This window comes from Trichosurus vulpecula, chromosome 3 (genome assembly GCF_011100635.1).
Source record: "Trichosurus vulpecula isolate mTriVul1 chromosome 3, mTriVul1.pri, whole genome shotgun sequence".
Classification (NCBI taxonomy): Eukaryota; Metazoa; Chordata; class Mammalia; order Diprotodontia; family Phalangeridae; genus Trichosurus; species Trichosurus vulpecula.
The window spans coordinates 397,729,327-397,751,763 of NC_050575.1; the positions used below are offsets into that span (position 1 = coordinate 397,729,327).

Below are 22,437 nucleotides of genomic sequence, written 5' to 3' on the forward strand. Positions count from 1 at the left end.
CCCTTTGCACTCCACATAACAAAATGATTTTCTGAAAGTTTAGGCCTGGCCAGGTCCCTCCTATACCCAGTAAACTTCAGGGACTCCTTGTTAACTTGAGAAGCAAATATTTCACCTTCTTCATCTTTAAATTTTATTTTTTAATGTAAATTTTATCATACAGACAGAGACTAGCTCTGTGATTCCTTGGCACAGAGACGTCTTCTGGGACTGAACTTTCCATACCAGTGCAGGTTGGCATCTTCCTTGCATCCCACAGTGTTAGAACTCTGAGAAGGGAGTGATTTTTCCAATGTCCATGCCCTGCGCCCCTCCAGTCACGAGACCTGGAAGCAGCTCTTTCTCACCTGGAGGCCTGCTCTCTCCCCACCCTACCAGGCCGCTTCTCTGAATCTTGACATGTTCATAGTATATGTGTATCACTTACAAGTGGTTGTGCAGTTCATGGCGTGCGCACCCAAGAGCGTTGTGTCAATGGTGAGAGCCCACTGCTGTAGAGTGTTGGGAGCGAGAGCTTCCTGCTCCTTTGTATCTCCAAACAGGTACCTTGCGGAATGGATAGTTCACGGTTATCCTTCAGAAAATGTCTGGGATTTGGACTTGAAGCGGTTTGGAGCTCTGCAGAGCAGCCGCACCTTCCTCCGCCACCGTGTCATGGAAGTGATGCGTGAGTGAGCCTTTTTCTTTTTTTTTTTTGAGGTTTTTTATTTTTAGTTTACAACACTCGGTTCTACATAATTTTGAGTTCCAGGTTTTCTCCCACCCCTCCCCTCCCCCAAGAGGGCATGGAATCCGATATATCTTCTACATATAACACACTAGTCAAGTTGTGAAGAATTATAACCAATGGAATGAACCATGAGAAAAAGGAAGCAGAACCAAAAAAAAACCCCAAAACAAAAACAAAAGAGAAAATAAAAGGGAAAAAAAAGGCGAGCATAAAGTGTGCCTCAATCTGCATTCAGACTCCGTAGTTCTTTCTCTGGATGTAGACAGCATTCTCCATCATGAGTCCTTTGGAGTTGTCTTTGCACCTTGTGTTGCTGAGAAGAGCAAAGTCTATCAGGGTTAGTCCTCACAGAATCCATATATCTGTGGTTGTGTGTGATGTTCTGGTTCTGCTCTGCAGGGAGCCTTTTTCTTACTCCAGCATCACCTGCTGGTCTCTTTTTCCGAGTAGCCTTTGTGCTGTCATCGAAAGGAACACTTTCTTCACTAAACTAATTGCTCCTGCTGGCATGATCCTGCTGTTTGACTGTTTTAGTCCTGCCTCCCAGGAAGTGAGAATGTGCTCTGTGGGCTCTGTCAGTGTGAGTTGTTTATATGCTAACCCTACTGGATATGATATCTCATTTTACTTGGGATGTTGCAAGGTCACTGCTTTATCCTCAGAAGGTTCATTATGCAGGCAGAAAGGCCTTCTCCTTTTTTTCCCCAGAGATCCTCCTTCCTTTCAGATTTTCAGTGAACGTGCTGGCTACTCTGTAGATGCTTGGCAATGCCCATGTTGGTTTTGCCTGAAAGAGACCGCATGTTGCTTAGTGAATGTTTTCTTTCTTGTTTTTTTCCCTTGGAATTTTGGACTTGTCTTTTCTAGATAGGAGATTTACAAAATTATTCTCACAACACTGATCTTCGTTAATGAGAGTCCTGATTATGTGTTACATAGCAATAACATAGAAAACAGCTTCTAACACATTCCTACCTTCTTATCACCATCAGAGTCTCCATTCCCTCCCTTTCTGTTAAAAAAAAATTTGTTTTGAATCTCTTTAGACTATTGCTTACTCTGATGGAATCCATGCCCAGACTTTGCTAAACTGTTCCTAAGTAGTCTATGAATATTTATGTTCAGAATTGAATGTTCCATTGAATGTGACTGAAGCTCTTAGTTTAATTTGCTCTTGGTCTCAGTGCCCAGGACTCCTGTACAGTAAGGCCTTTGAGTGCCATTCAGTGAGAGTTCTAACTTTGCCCTATCTCCCCCAATCTATGCTGATAAAAGAGTCCCCTCTGCTGTCATTTGCAAGAATGTACTCTTTTGTCCCAGGCACTGGGAAAGATTGAAAGTTCTGAGACAGTAAAACAGTCCCGGTCCTCTGTGTTCCATCCAGCCTTTGCTCAAAGACCCCCAGGAAGGGTATGGAAGAACCTTCTGCCTCTTATCTGTCACTGATTAAGGCTCTTCTTGCTTTAGTGAGCGTTTTCACCTCCTTCTGTATTCATTTCAGCCCTGCTGTATGATCTTAAGGTCCCAAGATGGGACTTCCTGACTGGTCGGCAGCTGCGCACATCCCCCCTTTACGACCGCTTGGACGCACAGGGAGCCAGATGGATGGAGAAACATGGCTTTGAGAGGCCCAAGTATTTTGTCCCACCGGACAAAGGCGAGACCTCATTTTAGTTTCTGATCTGAAAAACTGAGAAAAATACATTGTGAGGTACGAGAGGCAGCTTCTTTAAGAGAAGAAAAAACACTGGATTTTGGAGGCAGGAGGACTTGGTTCTAGTTCCTCATCCACCTTGGGCAGATCATCTGATCTCTGTAAACCTGGTTCCTTGTCTGTGAAATGGGAAAATTTTCATTCCTTCACAGCTCCAGTAAGATAATTCAACAAATGATTATAAGTACACAAAAGTGCTTTAGAACCATAAAGTGCTATATTGCTTTGGCTCAGATCTGTGACTTCAGAGGTTTAGAAAAGCACCTGTATTAATGTAGAGCAGCAATGGATTTGCCACTTAATTGCAGCACATTGCCTGGGGCGTAGTAGAAAGAGTAAGTGACTTGCCTTCCCCAGCCACCCAGTCTGTGTCAGAGGAAAGACTTGAACCTGTTGTCTCCCTGACTCCAAGGACTACTTTCTGTCCTGTGTGTCATGCTGCTTCTCATATTTAACAGGAAAGGTAAACAATAATATGCTCTTGATTTACTCACTGCAATACATAGTGAGCCTCTAATATAAATCCTCTTTCTTTTCTTTTTAAATTTTATCTTTTCTCTTCTTAAGATTTACTGGCATTGGAACAGAGCAAGACATTCTATAAGCCAGACTGGTTTGACATTGTGGAGTCCGAAGTCAAATGCTGTAAAGAGGCTGTATGTGTCATTGACATGTCCTCTTTTACTAAATTTGAAATAATTGTAAGTATTTGGGAACCCAAATGGCAGGTTACAGAAACTTTCTTGACTGTCAAAATAGCTTTATTTGATACCAGTACTTTGTCTCTGTAGGAGGAATGTAATATGATTGGATTTTTTAGTTGTCGTTTTTTAGGACTTTACTGAATTCCTTTCGTACTTTTTAGTCTTATTTAATTTTTTCAGAAATATCCATGCATAGTCAGAATTAACTGCTACCTTTTCTTTGTCATGCTTGTAAGAGAGATAGATTATTTTATCATTTTTTCCTGATGTCAATTCAGCAAGCATTAATTAAGCATTTACTTTGTACCAGGCTCTGGGCTAAGGACAACTCAGGGAGCTCACAGTCTAATGGGGGACTCAGCACACAGATAACTATGTACATATATGAGGGGAGGGGGTTGGGTTTTGAGCTGAGACTATAAGGGGACAGGGAAGCCAGGAGGCAGAGGTGAGGAGGGTAAGCAGCCCACATCCAGGCATAGCAGGTGGGAGGGCAGGGTCAAGAGATGGACGAGAGTCCTGGGGGCGGGAGGGCCATGGGCCCAGGTAGGTGGATCACAAACCTTGTGGGGGCCCACAGAGGATTAGGAGCCCTCCCAGGTGGGAGGAGGTCATGTGGTCTTGGGCTCTGGATGTCAGGCAGAATTTTGGAGTTCGTCCTGGAGGGAATTGGGAGGCCCAGAGGTGATGGAGAGGTGGGATGACGAGGTTAGAGCTGCGCGTGGAGAGGGGAGAGACGTGAGACAGAGGAAGCTGTAAGGAGCAGGCTATGGCTGAAGTGCAGGTTGGAGAGGTCATGTGGGGGGGGCTGTGAGTGGAGAGGACAGACAGGGTCAGCGCTGCCAAACACGGTACCTTGGGTAGTGGCACTCTTGAATTTTCTCTGCATATCTGCTTCCTCTTCAGGAGAGCTCACTGGCCTGAAGCTATTGTGCTAACTCCTTTTTCCTCCTCAAACCCCACAGTCCCCTGGGGCAGAAGACTTTGAGCTGCTTCAGTACCTCTTCTCCAATGACCTGGATGTGCCCGTGGGCCACATTGTGCATACAGGCATGCTCAACAGCGGTGGAGGCTATGAGAATGACTGCAGCATAGCTCGGCTTAGCAAGAGCAGGTGAACAGAGGGGAGCTTCGCCTGCCTCCATCTGGGGAACCCCCTTCCCCACTACGCCCCCTCCCCCTGTGGTGGTATAGGAGCATGGCTGAGAATGTTCCGTTTATCAGTTTTTGAACAGTTTGCTCTTTGGAAACTGAATCCAAGAAGAAATCACAGAAATAAATCATTGGCAGTTCTCAATTTGGGAAGTGTACCTATTCTGTGGAAGTTTCCACAGTCTGCCAGCCAGACCCTGTGTAGTTTGTGCCGCCTTTCCTGTGCTTCTTCTTAGCTGGCCTTCAGCCCCAAGCTGCTTCTGGCTCTTGTTACCCTCTGAACGCTTGTAGGAGACTTTTGTCCGTGGACTAGCATCGTTTTCTCCACTGGTGTGGGGCAGAATTCCTTGCTAACTTCATTGAACATTCTTTGCCACCTGGTTTTGATTTTTTTTTTTAATTTTGCTTTCTAGTTTCTTCATGATTTCTCCTACTGACCAGCAGGTCCACTGCTGGGCCTGGCTCAAGAGACATATGCCTGAGAACAGCAGCCTGCTTTTAGAGGATGTGACCTGGAAGTACACTGGTAAGGTGGGCTCCAGGGAGGAGCGGGAGATGTCAGAAGGTTCAGGTTTAACCTAGGCTTCTGCTCTGGAGTGGGCAAGTGAAACAGGCCAGTTTTGCATAGGCACTTGGCAATTCAGCAGGACTATTCTATTCACTATCTTGAACCCCCATTCAGTATAGGTTCTGGCTTTAATAACATTTAAGAACATTTCCATAGCCTGTTAAGATTTTCAAAGTACCTTATAAATGTTATCTCAGTTGATCCTCCCAACAGCCCTGGGGAAGGGAGGTGCTGTTAATATCCCCCATTTTACAGATGAGGAAACTGGGGCAGACAGAAGTTAAGTGACTTGCCCAGAGTCACACAGCTGGGAAGTGTCTGAAGCTGGATTGGAACACGGGTCTTCCTGACTCCTTGTCTAGTGTTCTGGGCCGCCAGCTCCTTCTAAATCATTACAAAAGATTGAAATCAGCCTAATGGGTTTTCTGACCATGGGGACCTAGCCTGTCGTACTCTCTTTGCTGTAGGGTCTGTAAATGGAGGCTTGAGATGATTCAGTCATTCAAAGAGTATGCTGGCATATTTTTAGATTCTGTTCACACCTCGCCCACCTTACTGGTATTTTTCCAGGCACACTCAGCTTTTCATTTATGGATATTACTTGAAGGGTTGTTTGGAAACTTACGAAGTCTTGGGGGATGTTCTGCAAGAAGAATTGTGGCTGGGAGAAGGGGATGCCCACACACAGTAGGAAGAAGCACTGTTGTCTCAAGGCCCAGACACCTTTAACTTCGTTTTTCTTTTGTGTGTTTTCATTGCTGAAGTTCTCAGGATAATCATTCTGTTATAAAGAAGGTACTTCCTCCTGCACTGACCTCAAAGCTGTCTGTCTAGGCAGTGTTAAGAACCTTAAGAAATGCAAATGAAAGCGTTTTGTGTCTGGATAGTAGAAGTATAAACAGCTTTTTTTTCTCTTAATGTTTATGTTTCTAAATTTGATAAAGCTGAATTGTCCAGTTAACTATGTCTATTTATGGCAAAATAGTTGCTCTGGGAAGTACTGTTACCAGGTACCCACATGATGTCATCATGTAGAATGTAAGGCCCTTAAGCATAGAGATTGTTCCATTCTCTGTATTTGTATACCCTTTGCTCGGCACACACTAGACACTTAATAAATGCTTATTAAGTGATGGACGCATGTATGTCTCCTGGTTCCCTTAAGTGTCATCAGATAAGCGAACAATCCTTCATTCTTCTAGCATTAACCCCAATTAACAATATTGACAAAAGCCCATTGATAATTGCTATTGTAGAATGTTTGGTCACGCTTTTCCGTTTCTATATGCAAAGTTTTCCTGAGGCATGGTAATAAATCACATAGCTTTCTATAACTCTTTAATCCTGATAGGATTTCTGTAATAGTTACAAAATGTTAGTAAACTAGTCTCATCATCGTGAATGCCAAAATTAGAACGTTGTGATTCAGTCTTTGGAGTACATAGGCATCTTGGACTTCGTCAGTCTTCCTGTGCAGGTGTGACCACAGGTAAAATTAATCCAGAATAAACCTTTGACAGTCCCTTAGAGAGGCCAAACATCTCTTCTTTTCTATTCAGCTCTCAATCTGATTGGCCCCCGTGCTATGGATGTTCTCTCTGAATTATCTTATGCCCCCATGACTCCAGACCATTTTCCGTCCCTCTTTTGCAAGGTGGGTAACTGCATACTTTTGTTTCTACATTTATGTATCAAATTGTTTTGAACTTTGGGTACATATTTCTCATGCAAGGTTATAGACAGAGATAGTTTGGACTTTAAGCAAACAAGGAATATAATGAGTGTCTTTTCCTCCCTCTCCCCTTTAGATTATTTTTTAGTCATCAGTGGAATTGTTTTAAAAAAAAACAGACCCAAATATCTGAATGTCAGTGTGGTTCCCACTAGTTCCCACAGCAGTGGTGTAATTTATTTTCCACCTCCAAGATTATGGGCCTCAGAAAATTATATTTTCCAAGATATATTTTCCTCTTGCACTGCTTCCTGTTTTTCATAGCCAGTATAAATTTCATGTAGAGAGTATCTTCTTCTTAGGTTAGAAGTTACTTGTCTTAAAGAAAAAGGAAATAAGTTTACATATTTTGAGTGTCCCCTAGAAATACCACTGGTGTTTATAGTTTTTCATTTTCATCTTTCTCAGTTTAAACTAATTGATACTACTTGTAGAATTTTTTAAAATGCTAGCTGTAGTGTTTCTAGAATTAAATACACATTTTTATTACAAATATAATTCCATTTGTGGGGCCCCTCAAAAACACCTTGAAAAGATGTGGCTGTGAGCTTGGAAGATCCCTCTGCCAGTGATCCATTGACTTCTGCAGAGTGGGTCTTTGCTATTGCTTACCCGTTTAAGGGACAGCTAGACTAACGGAGCCTTGGGTGGGCTCTGGCCCTGTGTACCTGGATATCTAATGATCTCAGAGGTGGGGGGTGAGCCGGGGCTTGAGGCATAGGTCCGATTGACACTGGGCGTCTTACTAGGAATGCAGGATTGAACTTTGTGATCAGAAAAGAACTTACATTGGGTGAATAGATTGAAGGTTTTCACCTTCTCATTTATTTTCCTGTAATTTCAAGGGGATTGGCCCTTTGACCATAGGAATTTACCAATATTTGAATGTGCTTCTGAATGGAAATGCAAAGATATTTTTAAAAACTCTGTTAAACTTATGATCATTGTCTGCATGTCTAGGATTAGACCTTAGGTACTTAAAAGAAGGGCAGCTTGGTGGCACAGTGGATAGGGCACTGGGTCTGGAGTCAGGAAGACCTGAGTTCAGATTTGGCCTCAGATGCTTCCTAGCTGTGTGATCCTGGGCAAGTCATTTAACCTTGTTTGCCTGAGTTCCTCATCTGTAAAATGAGCTGGAGAAGGAAAAGGCAAACCACCCTAGTATCTTTCAGAGAAAACCCCAAAGGGGGTACAGGGAGTCAGATATGCCTGAAAAGCAGCTAAACAACAAAAGTGCCACTACTCAAGGAAAGTCTCTTAAAATGAATATTTTTTTTTGAAAACCTGGTGGGTTTTTTTCCCCTTGTCTTCCCCACTTCTCTTACCCATTTTGAATTTTAGTTGCAATCTCCTGGGTAGGCTCTTAACAATCTTTTCAAATTAAGCCACTACAGCTTTGTTTTATTTGCCAGAGATTCGTAACACAATTTTGTGCTGTTGATTAATTACCAGGTCACTTCTTCAAAAACATGCCCTTCTCTTCAGAGAGTTGGTTTGAGTTTTATCTTTACCTTAGAGCTCAGTTAAATTCACAGTTAGTGAAGTCTCTCCTGCCTGCTCTGCCTTGGTCTGATACTTGACTGCTTCATCAGGCCTCCTGTGTCTCAGTAATGTGGGGCTGTGATTGCTGTCATGTTTTCCCAAGTCACCTGTCCAAGTGTTGACAGGTGAATACTCCCATTCTATGTCTCTAGTGCTCTTCCCCTCTCAGCCGTGATGCGTGGCTGAGTCTAAGCTGATGTTTCATCACCTGCTGAGAGAGCGTGACTCTTAATTGGTCACTTTGTAGCCTTTGATTAAATGTAAACTCTGCTTTTTTGACAGCAGATGTACTGAAAGTACTCTAAAAAGCTTTGAAACGGACAGACCCGTGAAACAGAAAGTCCATTTCTGAGGGGCCTTATATGACTTTCAGATCAGAGTTGAAGACCACTTCTGAATTTTCCACCAATGTCTTTTGTCTCAACTTTCAGGCAAATGCAGTTGAAAATTGTTTACTATTGGACTAGTTCATAACTGCTTTATTGGAAGAAGGGACCAGCTAGGCTTCCCATAGAGAAAACATTTATGTTCATTTTCTTTAGGAAGTTGTTTGCTTTTAGTCTTCTGGAGTTTACCACCTTCTTAATAGGAGCAGTAGCTTAACTGCCATCTGATGAAATAGTTGGCAGAGTTCTTGGAATCAGGGTTCCTTAGCTTCTGTAAACACTGTTAAAAAACTAGGAGCCAAGTCTCTAATGCTATGGTAGCAAGCTAATCTGGATGTCTACAGTACCTCCTTTGTGCAGCACAGGTATAGGATCTCTCAGCAACATCATCCTGGCTTATAAAGAACTTGGTGTAGAGAGGAGTCCTCTTTGGCTCCTGTAGTTTTTGTGAAATGAATCTAGTTTTTGTTTACTGCCCTCTCTCACTAAAGAAAGAGGTATCCTTTGATAAGGTGTTCTTCCAGTGACCGCTGGTCTCTGTCTCCTAAAAAGTCAACAGATTATGAACAAGACGGAGCCATTAGGAATGCATCAAGGCAGCCAGAAGTGCAAATGAGGTTGTTGGTACCTTGAGAAGCAGAGCCTCTAGAGTGAGGGAGAAGGGAGTCCCACCACACTCCACCCTGGTCAGAACACACCCGGATGCTCTGTTATTAGTACCATTATTCGGAAAGGACTTTGACAGACTGTTGCAACAATTGGGCTAGCAGCTGCTGTGGGAGTGAAAGACAAGCCCAACAACAAGAACGCTGCCAGCACAGGTTCTTTTGATCTGCTTTACTAAGGAAAGTAATAGTTAAGGGGTTAACAAGCTTACTTTAATCCATCATATACATATATCATTCACTTAGTGCAGGGGAAAAAGCCAGCACCCTGAACTGCAGAGCAAATACAAACAAATTACAAACATACATTATAAATAGACCAAATATAATTTATAGTTACCAAGAAACCAACATCTGGGTTGACAGGCTGGGGAGCTCATAACAGTGGCTGGCCCAAAGTCATGAGCACCCTTCCTGTGGCTCAGAGCCCCAAGCAGATAACTCTGTTTTCTCTTTTTATGCAGTCTTTGGACACCATCAGATGTCATCTGAGAGACCAGAACTTAGGCTCCTGCTTTTGACTGTGGTCTAAGCAACTCCCCTTAGGACACTGAGGGCTTCACACCCACATAGGCTTAGCACCTAGTAGATAGGGGTTTGGGCCTGGGGCTTTGCACCTAGTAAGGCTCAATCAAAGACAATTAATCTGTCATTTAATCTAATCATTCTAAATCTAACTTAATTGATATTACACAGACTCGAAGGTACCCTTCAGAGGAGGACTCCCAGGCTGGTAGGGAGACTAGAGATTGTACCTTTGAAGGATTGGTTGGATTAGCTAAGAGGATTTATCGTGGAAGAGACTTTGGGAAAAGGATATCATAGGTGTCCTCAAGTACTCAATGGTGGAGGAGGGCCCCAGAGGACAGAATAAGGAGCGTGGGTGGAAGTTACTAGATAAATTTCATGTCAATTCAGGGAAAAACTTGCTTACAATTAGAGCTGTCCACAAAGGGAACGTTGTTTTGCGAGGCAGTGGCTTTAGCCTTCCCTGGAGATCTTCACGCAGACACCAGATGATGGGTTGGCGATGTTACAAAAGCACATGTCAGAGATCGTTTCTGCTTGGAGAAAGGTCAGAACTGGCAGAGTTCATGAGGATTTTCTCTAGCCCCAGCTGTGTCCACTTGCATCTTATAATTTTTCTGTAACAAAAGACAGCCTTCCACAGCAGGGTGAAAGAAAAGCACATTATTTAGTTTGGGGGCTTTTGATTTGCTTAACAGAAAAAGAGTAATATCTGTACATCATTGATGAAATATCTGCCCAAAGCCAGTAACTCCCTTCTTAACTATCCTTTTTAATTTGGTCAAGGGCGAGCTCAATTGAGTCTTCTATTCAAGGATGACTCATTAGGTTTAACATTTGGGTGAGATCAAAGCCTACAGACTGCAGTCCTGTCAGAGTATTATTTCTTAATATTTCATAACAGACCTAGTGGTAAGTGCTTGCCATCCTTTTAGAAACTAATTTGAGGGGCAGCTAGGTGATGCACTGGGTAGAACATTGGCCCTGGAGTCAGGAGGACATGAGTTCAAATCCGGCCTTAGACGCTTGACATTTAACTAACTTTGTGACCCGGGGCAAATCATTTAACCCTGATTGCCTTGGGGAAAAAAAGCAAGAAAAGAAGAAACTAGTTTGCCAGTAGAGTACACAAAAGACTCTCCCAAGTCCTCTATATCTAGGCCTAATCTTTCTCCACATCACCGATGGTCCGATGGACATCTTTACCTGGAAGGGTCCCATAGGCATCTCAAATTTAACATATCCAGAACAACTCGTATTTCCCCCCAAAAACCATCCCTTCTCTAACAACTAATAACAGCCTTATTTCCTTTGAAGGCAGCTCCTTTCTTCCAGTCATCTGGGTTTGTAACCTTAGAGTTACCTTTGCTTTCCTTCACTGGCAGTATCTGGTTTTTTGCCAGGTCTTACCAGTTCTTTCTCCATAACATCCATTAAATCTGTCCTTTTGTCTGCACTCACATGGCTCCTGCCTAGTTCATGCCTCATCTCCTTTCGATTGGGATTCCTTTCTTGTAGCTCTTCTTCTCTCTACTTCATGTTTGACAGAGCTACCAGAGTCATATTCCTCAATCTAACCCCAAGTCTAATCATGTCAGCTGCTAGCTAACAAAGCTTCAGTATGTGTGGCCTCGAGGAGAAGACCCAAACTCTTCAGCTGATCATAGTCTAGGTCCTCCTCAAATGGGCACACTTATTTTGTAAATGCCCCCTTCTAGTCAAACTGGTCTCCTAGATCTGCCTTCCCCATGCCTGCAGGACAGGTTTCCCCACAAGGCTTTAGCTCAGGTTCTGTCTGTATTTGAAATCTTCCCAGATCTGTGTGTGTGTATCATTTTAAACAGTAATTGTATTTATTTATATGTGTATATGTATTTCCCCCCCCAATCCCTATCCAATATAGAACATAAGAGTCTTGAGGGCAAGGACTGTTATTTCTGTCTTTAAACCAAAGACAGTGCCTGGAAGAAAGATGATTCATTCAGTACATGATTCAGTACTTCAAGGACCCGTGATTCACAGGATAATGTAGGCACTTGACAAATATTTGTTGAATTAAATTGATCTGGTGATGTTCCTGGTGAACGAAAGAGTTTAAGGAGACTCGTTCTTGTGTGGGAGCCCCAAGATGAAACAGTGCCCTTTTTACTGGCATGTGCGTGAGTGTGTGTGTGTGTGTGTGTGTGTGTGTGTTTGTGTGTGCTCGCGAGCGTGTGCTGTGTTCCTCAGGGCTTAGAGTTAATGAATGGCCTGGATGCTGACTGTAATGTTCTGTTCCTGACTTCTTCCTCTGCCTTGACTTCTACAGGAAATGAGTGTGGGCTATGCAAATGGAATCCGAGTGATGAGCATGACCCACACAGGAGAGCCTGGATTCATGCTCTACATCCCTATAGAGGTGAGAGTTAGGAGAGCGTCTGGTGTTAACAAAGTGTGGTGCCTGGTGATTGCTTCCAATCGTTCCCACAGGCTGCCCATGTGGTTGGTGACTGATCCCTGTAGGCAGAATTTAAGACAAAGTTTTGAAGAATGAGGTTAGCCGCTTACTTGTGTTCTCTTTCTCCATACTCAGTATGAGGTCAGTGTGTGCAGGGGCAGGGTTAGTGATGCTATTTCTGCGTTCAACTTCTTGTGCAAATACGACTCTATAACTTCCTGTGCAATCATATTAATTTTCTTAGTTGACATCTAGTGTCCTAAATTTGCTTCCAGTTCAAAGACACCTATGTATAATTAAATTAGTTGCTGAGTAACAGTTTCTGAAGCCAATTTTTGAATGAATGAATGTATGTATGAAAAAAGCATTTATTAAGCATTTAATGTGTGCCGTAACTACTGAGTTAGGGATACAAATACAAAAAGCACAAATGATCCCTGCCCTGATGGAACTCAATTCTAATGGATAAGATCAAAGATAGAGGGGAACAGTGACTTGGGTGGGCTCTTTTAGTCTCGGTAATTACTGGAATGGTGTGTGGGGCCTTGGGAAGCAGATGGATAACCTCATCCAGGAACCAAGACATTTGATCTTGGTTCCTGAATTTAGGGAGGGGAGTGAGAAAAGAGTACTTGCTGTGGGCAAAGTGGTTGGTACAGAAGAGGAGGAGGAAGAGGCCTGAGAGGAGGGCTTAAATGAAGCATGCCTGGGACTTACCCTGAAGGTATCAATCACAACAGCGGGTATCCAGGGCAAAGCCAAGAATAACTTATTCACCTTTTAAAGTGAAAGCTTTTCACCGAAAGCATCCTTTTAAATTTAGGGATGGAGAAAATAGACATTGGCTTCATAGTTTTTCTTTTGATTACTCCATGCACCCAGAGTTGATCATTGTTAGTGTCTGTGTGAGATTAGACGGTATCATGCAGACCTAGAGTTGTCCAGAACACTGCTCCTTTTATCGGAAGAAGCAAAGTGTGGGGGGAGAGATAAAGACTATGAGGAGTGACTTGAGAAGGGTGAGAGTTAGAGTAAGCCAGACTAGGAGAAGAGCTGTGAACGAGGGAGTAGACGCTTTTGTAAGTAACAGTGAAGGACATTTTGCCTTTAAGCTATAAGTGTATTCGTTTAACAAGTATTTATTAAAGCCCTTGGCACGACACTATTTAGTAGTTTGGAGGGAGCAAAAGAAGTAAGAAAAAGAATTGTCCCTTCCCCCAAGGATCTTGCTATCTAGTTTGGGAGAATAGCATCCTGGTGACTGGGTTTTTCTGTTAGAGATACCGTGTGTATTATATAAAGCTTTTTTAATGTTTCTAGATGCAAATCATAGAATTTTATTTGTTTCCTTCCATCATGTCAGATGATGGAATAATGGGACGTTTTTTCTCATTTGAGGGAGTTAGGAGCCATTAAGAGGATAGGGTATCCTGGCAAATTTATGTTTTTAAGAAGCGGAATAACTGATGCTCACCTAGTTTGGACTTTACCCATTGGTTTGGCCTGGAAGGAACCTTGGGGACTATCAGCTGTGTATCTGAGCAAGAAAGAGGACTTGCAAGCCGTATATCCTGGTCTCATTTACTTATCAGTCTTAATTCCCTAAAATGTAACAGTTAACTCCATTTCTTTCTCCTTATAGTATGCCCTGCATGTGTACAATGAGCTGATGAGTGTTGGGCAGAAATATGGAATCCGAAATGCTGGCTATTATGCTCTCCGAAGTCTTCGAATTGAGAAATTTTTTGCATTTTGGGGTCAGGATTTGAACACTTTCACAACACCCCTGGAGTGTGGACGAGAATTTCGAGTGAAACTGGATAAGGTACTGTATATGACCAGATCCAGGTACCTAAATGATGATGCTGATCAGATTAGAAAAGAGAGTGCTCAGAAATTCCAGAGTGTAGCAATGGGTAGATAATTATGAACAGGATGTTCTTAGACTGGAAAATTTTATCCACAGTATAAAAAATTGTTACTTGAAAATACAAAGTGTCTAGAAAATTCTTGTTTTAATGCTGTAGTTGTGAAGCCTTTTAGATTGACTGCTTTTCTGAATGCTGTGATAATTATGGAATTTGCACTGTCATACTAACATTTGTTCCACACTTAGCTGCCTATTGTCCCAACAGATGTTTTGGGATCTAGCTTTTTTTAAAAATTTAATGCTAGTTTGTCTTATGACTGAATTCGTTTTATAATATTTTAAGAAGTATTTTATCTCTCCTGTTGAAGAGGTGCTATTTGTAATACCCTTAACATGGTGCATGTGGCTCACGTAAAACATTGTGCTTTGACTCTTAAGTATAAAGGCATGACCAAAAAGGGTTTAGAGGGGTGGCATCGTAGTGCATTGAGATCCAAGACTCTTCCCTTGGTGCTCTTTCTCAAGACCAAATGATTGTGGCCTACACAATTAAGAACTGTATTTGTTCTTTTCCAGGGAATGGATTTTATTGGTCGGGATGCCCTGTTGCAGCAAAGGCAGAATGGAGTCTACAAACGCTTTACTATGTTCATCCTTGAAGACCATGACACAGACCTGGACCTCTGGCCCTGGTGGGGAGAGCCCATTTATCGGAATGGGCAATATGTTGGCATGACCACCAGCAGTGCCTACAGCTTTACTCTGGAGCGCCATGTCTGCCTTGGCTTTGTGCACAATTTTAATCAGGAGACTGGGGAGAAGCTAGTGGTGACCCCTGATTTCATTAATCGTGGGGAATATGAAATTGACATTGCAGGGCAACGCTTCCAGGCCAAGGCCAAACTTTACCCATTCAGCTCCCTCTTTACTTACAAACGACGAAAGGACGAGATAGAAATGAGTGACTTCCAGGGAAAGTAACACTGGTAGGGAAGCCTGTTGCCTCCTTCCTCACACTAGGACTTCTTGCCAGGATCATCTTGCCAGCTGTTTCCTCCTTCCTACATTGTTTCCTATTCTTTCTCCATTTCTAACTATGAAGGTTATTTTCAAAACCTTGGGACTGTTTGAAACTTAGCCGACATTAACATTTTTTTGCTTTGAAAATTTTTTCATCTTTCCTTCTTTAAGTACTCTATCTAATTCCTCCTCCTCTTCCTTTCATTTCCCACCCCCTCTCCCCCCCCAAAATATCTTATGTTGGCAGATGGCACGTGGTACACCTGACAGGCCGAACAGGAGTAAATATCCACTCGGCAAAAATAGTTTCACCATTGTAGCTGCCCTTTGAAGGGCAGCAGTCTGATTCCAAGTACTTTGCTTTATCCATGCTACCCACAAGCAAGAACAGCTGGCATTTGCTGGCCTCTACTTTAGAGTTAACTCTTCTCTCTCTGCTTGGGCATTCTACGTACCACTTTCAGCGGAGTGGCCAGATATCATACCCATTGGGCTACATCCAGACAGTGGCTTGAGGAGATGCTCCTCTTAGGCAGTTCATTGGGGATACTCTGATTTACATTTCCTCATGTACATTGTGCAGAGGGTTTTGGTGCAATGACACACTGAGCAATAGAACGATTAGCTACCTCATTGGCGTGACACTTGGCAAGGGTTTTATCGGAGTGGTGTAAGAGAGAGGCAGTCTCCAACTTGGTCTTCAGGCTCTCTTAAAGAGCACTTGCTCTTATGGAGCAATAACGTATTTGATTATTGGATCCTCCAGCTGGGAAAGCCCTGCCTGTGACTTTTTGCTCCCTCGTCAGGCTCCTCTTTAGGGGAACATCAGAATGATGCATTGCTCAGAGGGATCCCCATCAATGATAAATGTAAATCATGCTGTTTTTCTTTCTCTCAAAAGTCTAGTCCCCTTCTTAGTTTTCTTTTCTCCAGGTGTCCTGCACTTTTCTTTTTCACTAGCTCAGCCTTACTTGGCCTATCTGTAAAAGGCTTCTAGGCTTCTGATCCTTTGAGGGAAAATCAGCTGGAAGGCTCTGTGTAAGAGTCCAATAGGTATACCTTGCCAGCCATGCTGACTTATAGCCATATGTTTGATCCACTTAGCTCCATTGAAGAGGGAAGCATTCTCTCCAGTAACTCAGTTAATGTGGGCCTTGAGCCTGGCTTCCCAGGCTCTTCTCCCTCTAGGAAATTTCTCCATTACTCATGCAGTTTTCTTACTTCTACTTATCCTTACCCACTGAGATGGAAAATTAGTTTTGTTTTTTTGGTTTGCTTTGTTTTCTCTAGAGACAGACGTTCTAAGGGAAAAAAGTGACTTTGCCCTTTGTTTTGAGTGGAGTATTTCTTTGTTCTTTGATCTGGCAGTGAAGCTCCCAGATACTACAAATTGCTATAAGATCCAGCCCCTTGACTTTATTTTTTTTTCCTAGTTAAAGCTGCTAAAGCCAAGGAACAAAGAGCTGATTACAGATTATTCATTTTTTAAAAGCTGTGCTGCCCACACAAGCAAGGTCTCACTGTTGTGCGCTGTGCCCCACCTCCCCCCCAAAGCAATAGATACAAGGTCTTTCAGAACTTTAAGGAATTAGGGTTGGCTTGCCTTTGGAATCTCCCCTTTTCCTTACTTTCCTTAACTTCTGGGTTGTTGCACTGTTATTTGCCCACTAATCTGTCTAGGTTACCCCTTCTTTAATAACACACTTTTTGACCTAGGCTGGCTTTTTTTTTTCTTGGGCACTTGCTCATTTGTTAAAGAGGGAGAGTATGGCTAATACTAGGCCTGGAGGAGAAACTAATCTGTGATGTAGACCACTTGCTCACAGCTTCCTGAGGACATCCGCTTTTCTTGTCAGCTTTGGTGAGTGGGGTCTGTGCTCTTCTTGACAGCTCTTTTATTTAGACTCTGTTTACCTTTTTTGAGTCCAAGCCTTGAGATTTCTGCTATGTGTAGCATTCTGTGTAGTGCCCTTGGCTGAATTAAGGCTGGAAAAAGAAGGAGAAGAGAAGTGTCTCCCAACCAAAGAACAAAGCAACAGAACTGTTAGAAAAGACTTTCAACGCCAGAGTTTGGGAGTTGGGAGGAAGGCCTAGAGGAGCACATGTGGGCAGAGCAGGTTTTCTAGAGTGATGTTTCAAAGGCCAGGCAGAGGTACCGCAGGATGTGGATAGGGTCCTTCTACCCTATGGGGATTTTGCACTAATCTAAGTTCTTCTTTGTAAATAGAAATTTGGACTTTTCTGGGCTTGTATGCACAGGTGTCTCCCCTAAGAGAGGCTCCTTTCCCTCCCCTCACCCCTCAGCCTCCCACACCTTCCTAGCAGGGGCAGATAAAGCTTAGCAGTTCTCTTACAACATTGCATCGATGCTTAGAAAGAGAAATAGAAATGAGGCAGCTGTGTAGTCCCAAAAACATTCAGCTAGAAACTTACCTGGCAAAGAGGATACTTGGCTTTATTGTTTTTTTAGTTACTGTTCCTCCTCAGATCCCTGGGCAGGAAGAAGTATCCCCTTCTCACAGATGAGAAAAAACCCAAGGAGAAACCAGTATGGGCCAGCCAGGACCCTGCCCCCCCAGCCGCCCCATACTTTGCCTCACAGTTTGGTGTGTTTGATTCTAATATCAAACCACTTCTTTTCATTTGGAGGGGAGGTTCAGACTGCAGTTAGTTGGCATCTCATCTGAAAAGAGGCCTGGAGCTTCTGAGGACCAAAACATCATTCTTCAGTAATTTGGGGTTTTCCTTTGTCCAGGTATAGAAAAGCCTTCTTAGGAAGTGAGATCTGAAATGTTTGTTCACTTAGGGTTCAGGTTTCCCTTGGAGCAGATTCAGGGTGAGGCGTAACCAATTTGATCCATCCACTTCAGAACAAGCTAACTCCTTTGGGGTAAAAAGGCCTTGCCCAAATTATCCTATTAAAAAGAGACCTAGATCCCAAAAGCCTAAGATGGCCAAAGCAAAGAGAACTTTTAATGTTCTCACGTTGAGTAACGTTTTTTTCCTTCCCTGAAGCATGTGTAACCACCCAACATTATCTCATCCTAGCCATCCACTCAGATTGTTCCTGTCTTAGGGCATTTGAGGGACTTTTGTGCTTCCTGTGGAGGAGGGATTTCAGTGCAGCAACATCAAATTCAAGTCAGCTAAGGTTTTCTGAGGTTATCCTTCAGTTTGGAATGGCCAAGTCATTCTTTTCTGTCTTCCTTCTTGCAAATACACCTGTATTCTCTTTTGTTTGGGTCTTAGGTACAGAAAACATTTTGGTCTCATGGGAACACCCACTCTTGCACGTCTTCCGTGAGCCTCCCCAGAAAACAGCTAATGAGGACTTTGCTTCCACTTGCGTCTGTGCATTTGGATCTGCTTTCTTGTGGCAAAAGTCATTTGGCTTTGGGAATTTGAGCTTCAGCCAGAGGATATTAGGTTGCTTGGCACATCCCTCCCACTGAGGTCAAGGAACAGGATTACTTACTAGTGCAGAAAGCTTTGAAAAGACAAAATAATGTGATTAATGGAGTTAATTTTAATGACTCATTTTATTATCTTAGTGACTGACAATTTAATGACTAATCACGATCATAGGATCGAGTATTGCTTGCCTCAGTAAATGGGTCTCTTGATGGAAGATGGGAAGGGTTTAAGGAAAACAAGTTGCTTCATCTTTTCTGGGTGGTTCAGCTGCTCTCAGTATCCCAGATTGTTGGCAACAAATACAATATGATGACTAAATTAAGTCCCTGCAGTAGAAACTCTTTCTTCTTCTAAGAGGAGCTCAATTCTTGGTCACTCTCGGGAAGATCTGTTTCTGCATTAGGGCCTTAACTGGTGCATCATTTATGTCTTGGTGTTTTCAGAGAGACACAGACAGTAATTGTGCAATGGAAATGAGCACCTAGAAAAAAATGCCCCAGAATTTAATAACAAATACTGTGTGCGACCCATACTTACGTTAACACTAAAATGCTTAGGGTGTATTTGTCTTAGTTTTCTGGTAGATAAAGAGACAACAATGAACTTGTAAGCTGTTTTCTTGACCTGGACTAAGGTCTCTAGGCTAGTAGGGGTTTCTACCACAGAAATGACTTCAATGAACGGCACTTTCACTCTCCATTTATTATAGAATGACCTTTCAAGATTTATTACTCTGAAAATATCCCAGCTTTCCAGTATTTGGACACTATTAAGTCTTTAATTGTTAAAGAAAATGTCATAATTACCAGACTGAATGAAAGCTCCTACTTGTGCGATCGTAGCCTTTTTCTGTGCAGAAGACATTGGCCTAGTATCCTGCAAAAGGCTACGCTTGTCTAAACAAAACTGGGGTTGTAACCCAATTCTCTATTCACAGGCTTCTAGCGCCCCATGCCTCCTTATCTTTTTTCTTAAATGTTTTATAGTAGTCACAAGTGAGGAAATGGTTTCCATTTCATTGTCACTTTAAGACTGTTCCTCCCTAATCCTCACCTTTTTCCCCCCCTTAATGCAAAGATTCAAGTGACTTTTGTCCTTCCCTTACTCCCAGTTACGACTAAATCATAAGAAGAAATTTGGCTTGCCTGTTGAGGAACATTACTTTTCATTCTGGGCAGGGGGCAGATAGGAAATAATTTTGTTTATGCTTTAGCATCTGTTTTTATTGAGTGCGTAGTTTCTCAGGTACATTACTAAGAAGCGAGACCTTGAACCTAGAGAGCTGTGTTGTTATTACTGCAGACCCAGTGTTAGCCAGGCTTCCTTGTATTGGCAGATGAACTTTTGTGTCAGAACTGTATTAGGCTGAAGGAACAAGTACCATTTTGTTCTCTGATTTGATGACATGATTCTGAAATTGGCACAATGGGTATCTTTTTTTCAGAAGAATAGAGCCAAGTAGTTTAAATCTTGTAGCCCCTAGATGTTGCTGCTTGTCCCATCTTCTTTCAGAAAGAAGATTGGTTTTTCCTTTAAGTTAGACAGGTGGTTATGCTGGGCTTGGGAGGGCAGCTATCCCCTCTTGGACTATCAAGCTTAAGGACTTTGGCAGTTCCCCTAAATGGCACAAGAGTTAAAGGTGAATCCATCAACAGCAACCTCTTGGTACCATCTCTGCTGCTCCCACAGCGTGGAGAGTACGGCTCTCCAGCCCAGTAGATCTGGTAAGTTTTCTCAGTAGTAAGTAAAGCAAGGTATAGTTTTGATCTCTCTTGGGCTCTCTCTTTACCCACTGTAGTCCACACAGAGGCTCCTAAGAGATCCAAGATACAAATCCTGTTGGTGATGGCTAGTGTATTGTTAATAGAAAGGTTTTCTGTTGCAGTTTAAACAACTCCCTCTTGATAGCATAGGCAGGAGAGCACTATCTAGATAGCGTATTTTCTGTCAGACGGCTTTAGAAAAAACAAAGCTGCCTCTCACCCATCTACCCCTGCAACAAAAACAGGGTAAAATTAGCTTTGAAATCTGCTGTCCTTCCTGTTATAAAACTCGGTAAATATTGAACCTGCTCTGTGTCTTCAGAACCCCAGCCATCACCACTTTGGGCCCTTGATTTAAGGTGCTAAGATCACTAGACTCCTTTCCTGAGCGCTTTGCTTCCTCTGAGGGCTGAGCCTTTAGTCGGTCTTTGCCGGCCTTTTTTCCATTGGGCACCAGGGCTACTCTTGGTGTGGTCTGTCATGTTGGGCAAAATGAGACACACCTTGGACAACGTCGCTTATCCTCTGTGAACGTACCTGCATTTTATTCTTCTGTCTCTTAAGGGCAGGACTGACACTGTCACAAGAACTGGCCAGTGTTTCCTCTGCAGACGAGAATGAGAGTGCAGAAAGCTCGAGCTCTCCTCGCCATTTTCTAGTGCCTTACACACGTGGGGGAGGTGGCCAGCACAGAAACTCCATTTCAGTCTGAGTCTCCATACACCTTCCTCCTCATAGCCATGCCTCTTCATAGCAGAAAGAAAAAAGCTTTCCACAGAGGTGTTTGAATGAACATTGTTCTCAGAGCACAATTCATGCTTTAACTAAACCCTTGGTCTATATAAAATGCCATTCTAATTACTGTAAAGTATCGTAACCCATTGCGTTTGTTCAGAGCACTTGAAGCCCTGCTGTGTCTGTCGGGCTTAGAACGTGATCCTGAAAACATGAAGCACTTTAGCAAATTGGAATCTTTTTGTGGGGCACTAATGGTGGGCGGCTGTTAGTCACACAGGATGGGCCCCTGTCCTCCACCAAGGCTGGGTTAGCTGAACATTGTGCACTGTGTTTATATGGAGTTATATTTCAATTAAGATTTTCTGGTCTGTTCACATATCATAATGTTTCTTTATGAATAAACAGGCATTTAATTAGCTCTAGCATGCTGTGGAATGTTCTTTGTATGTAGCAGGGATCATTCTTATCCTCCAGGTATGCATATATATGACAGTTGTTCATTGTTGCTGTATATGGGAAGAACCACCATAACCATCCTGACCTGATACTTCATCCTAAAGGTGCTGCCCCCACCCCCACCCCCAGGCTCTTAGAGAAGTGGAGCAGAAGGATTGTTGAGACTCGGAGTCAGGAGAAGTCCTTGGTTTGAATCCTGCCTTCTGTCGCTTACTGTGTGACGATGGGCAAGGAACTGAATTCCTCTCTGAGGCTCAATATCCTCCGCTGTACAATGGGGATAAAAACACCTGCCTGATAAGGTAGTTGTAAGGATCTAATGAGATGTCAGAGTGCTTTGAAGCATTGCATAATGCTAGTTGTTATTGGCTATGCCAGTGGGCCACAGGCTTTGGAAATGCCTACGAAGCTGGGAAAGCATGCAGACCCAATAATAATTGTTAATAATAAATAATTGTTGGCTAAGGATGAACCAGACTACCTTCAGAGAGGCTCAGGAGTAAAATGTTGGCCTCCAGGGAGTTTTTTATTTTTACTGTAGAAACTTGAAACTGCCAGCTAAGACATTAAAGGTTTATCATCTGCATTGATTATGGAAGTACTCACTCATAAAATGGTGGGGTTTTTTTGTAATTCTTGAGAAAGGAAAGTGAAGAGTTTGAAACTGAGGTAAAGAAAGAGGGGTGAAAATGTTCCACATAGTGCTGACAAGATGAAAACAAAAACAAAGAAGGAAAGGAAAGGAACCGATCGCTAGATCTTTCCCCAAAGCTGGCTTTGGAGCTGCTTCTGTGGCGGGCCTGTTCTGGTGAGAATCAGCTTTGGTCCTGTGTAGGGGAGGGTGTAACAGAAGGGTGCCTGGGCAGACCCTGACCCCAGCACTGCTACTCACCAGTTTTATGTCCTTGGGTAAGTTCCCTTCCCCTCTATAGACCTCAGTGCCCTCTCTGCAATGCCAAGAGTGGGCTGAGGGATCTCCAAGCTTCCTCCTAGTTTTAAAAGTTACTCCATGGTCTAA

At 42.9% G+C, this 22,437-nt stretch overlaps 1 protein-coding gene across 4 annotated transcripts in view; it reads left to right on the forward strand.

Annotated features, from left to right (window-relative positions):
- PDPR (pyruvate dehydrogenase phosphatase regulatory subunit) overlaps positions 1-21,385 on the forward strand; it is a 34,190-nt gene extending 12,805 nt beyond the window's left edge. For all 4 annotated transcript variants that reach the window (XM_036748964.1, XM_036748965.1, XM_036748966.1 and 1 more), the window contains 9 exons: positions 543-667; positions 2,232-2,387; positions 3,012-3,145; positions 4,114-4,262; positions 4,714-4,826; positions 6,428-6,522; positions 12,030-12,119; positions 13,801-13,983; positions 14,605-21,385. In XM_036748964.1, the coding sequence (XP_036604859.1) occupies positions 543-667; positions 2,232-2,387; positions 3,012-3,145; positions 4,114-4,262; positions 4,714-4,826; positions 6,428-6,522; positions 12,030-12,119; positions 13,801-13,983; positions 14,605-15,009 (1,450 nt within the window). In that variant the 3' untranslated portion in view covers positions 15,010-21,385. The remainder of the gene's footprint in view (positions 1-542; positions 668-2,231; positions 2,388-3,011; positions 3,146-4,113; positions 4,263-4,713; positions 4,827-6,427; positions 6,523-12,029; positions 12,120-13,800; positions 13,984-14,604) is intronic.
- The last annotated feature ends 1,052 nt before the right edge of the window (positions 21,386-22,437 follow it).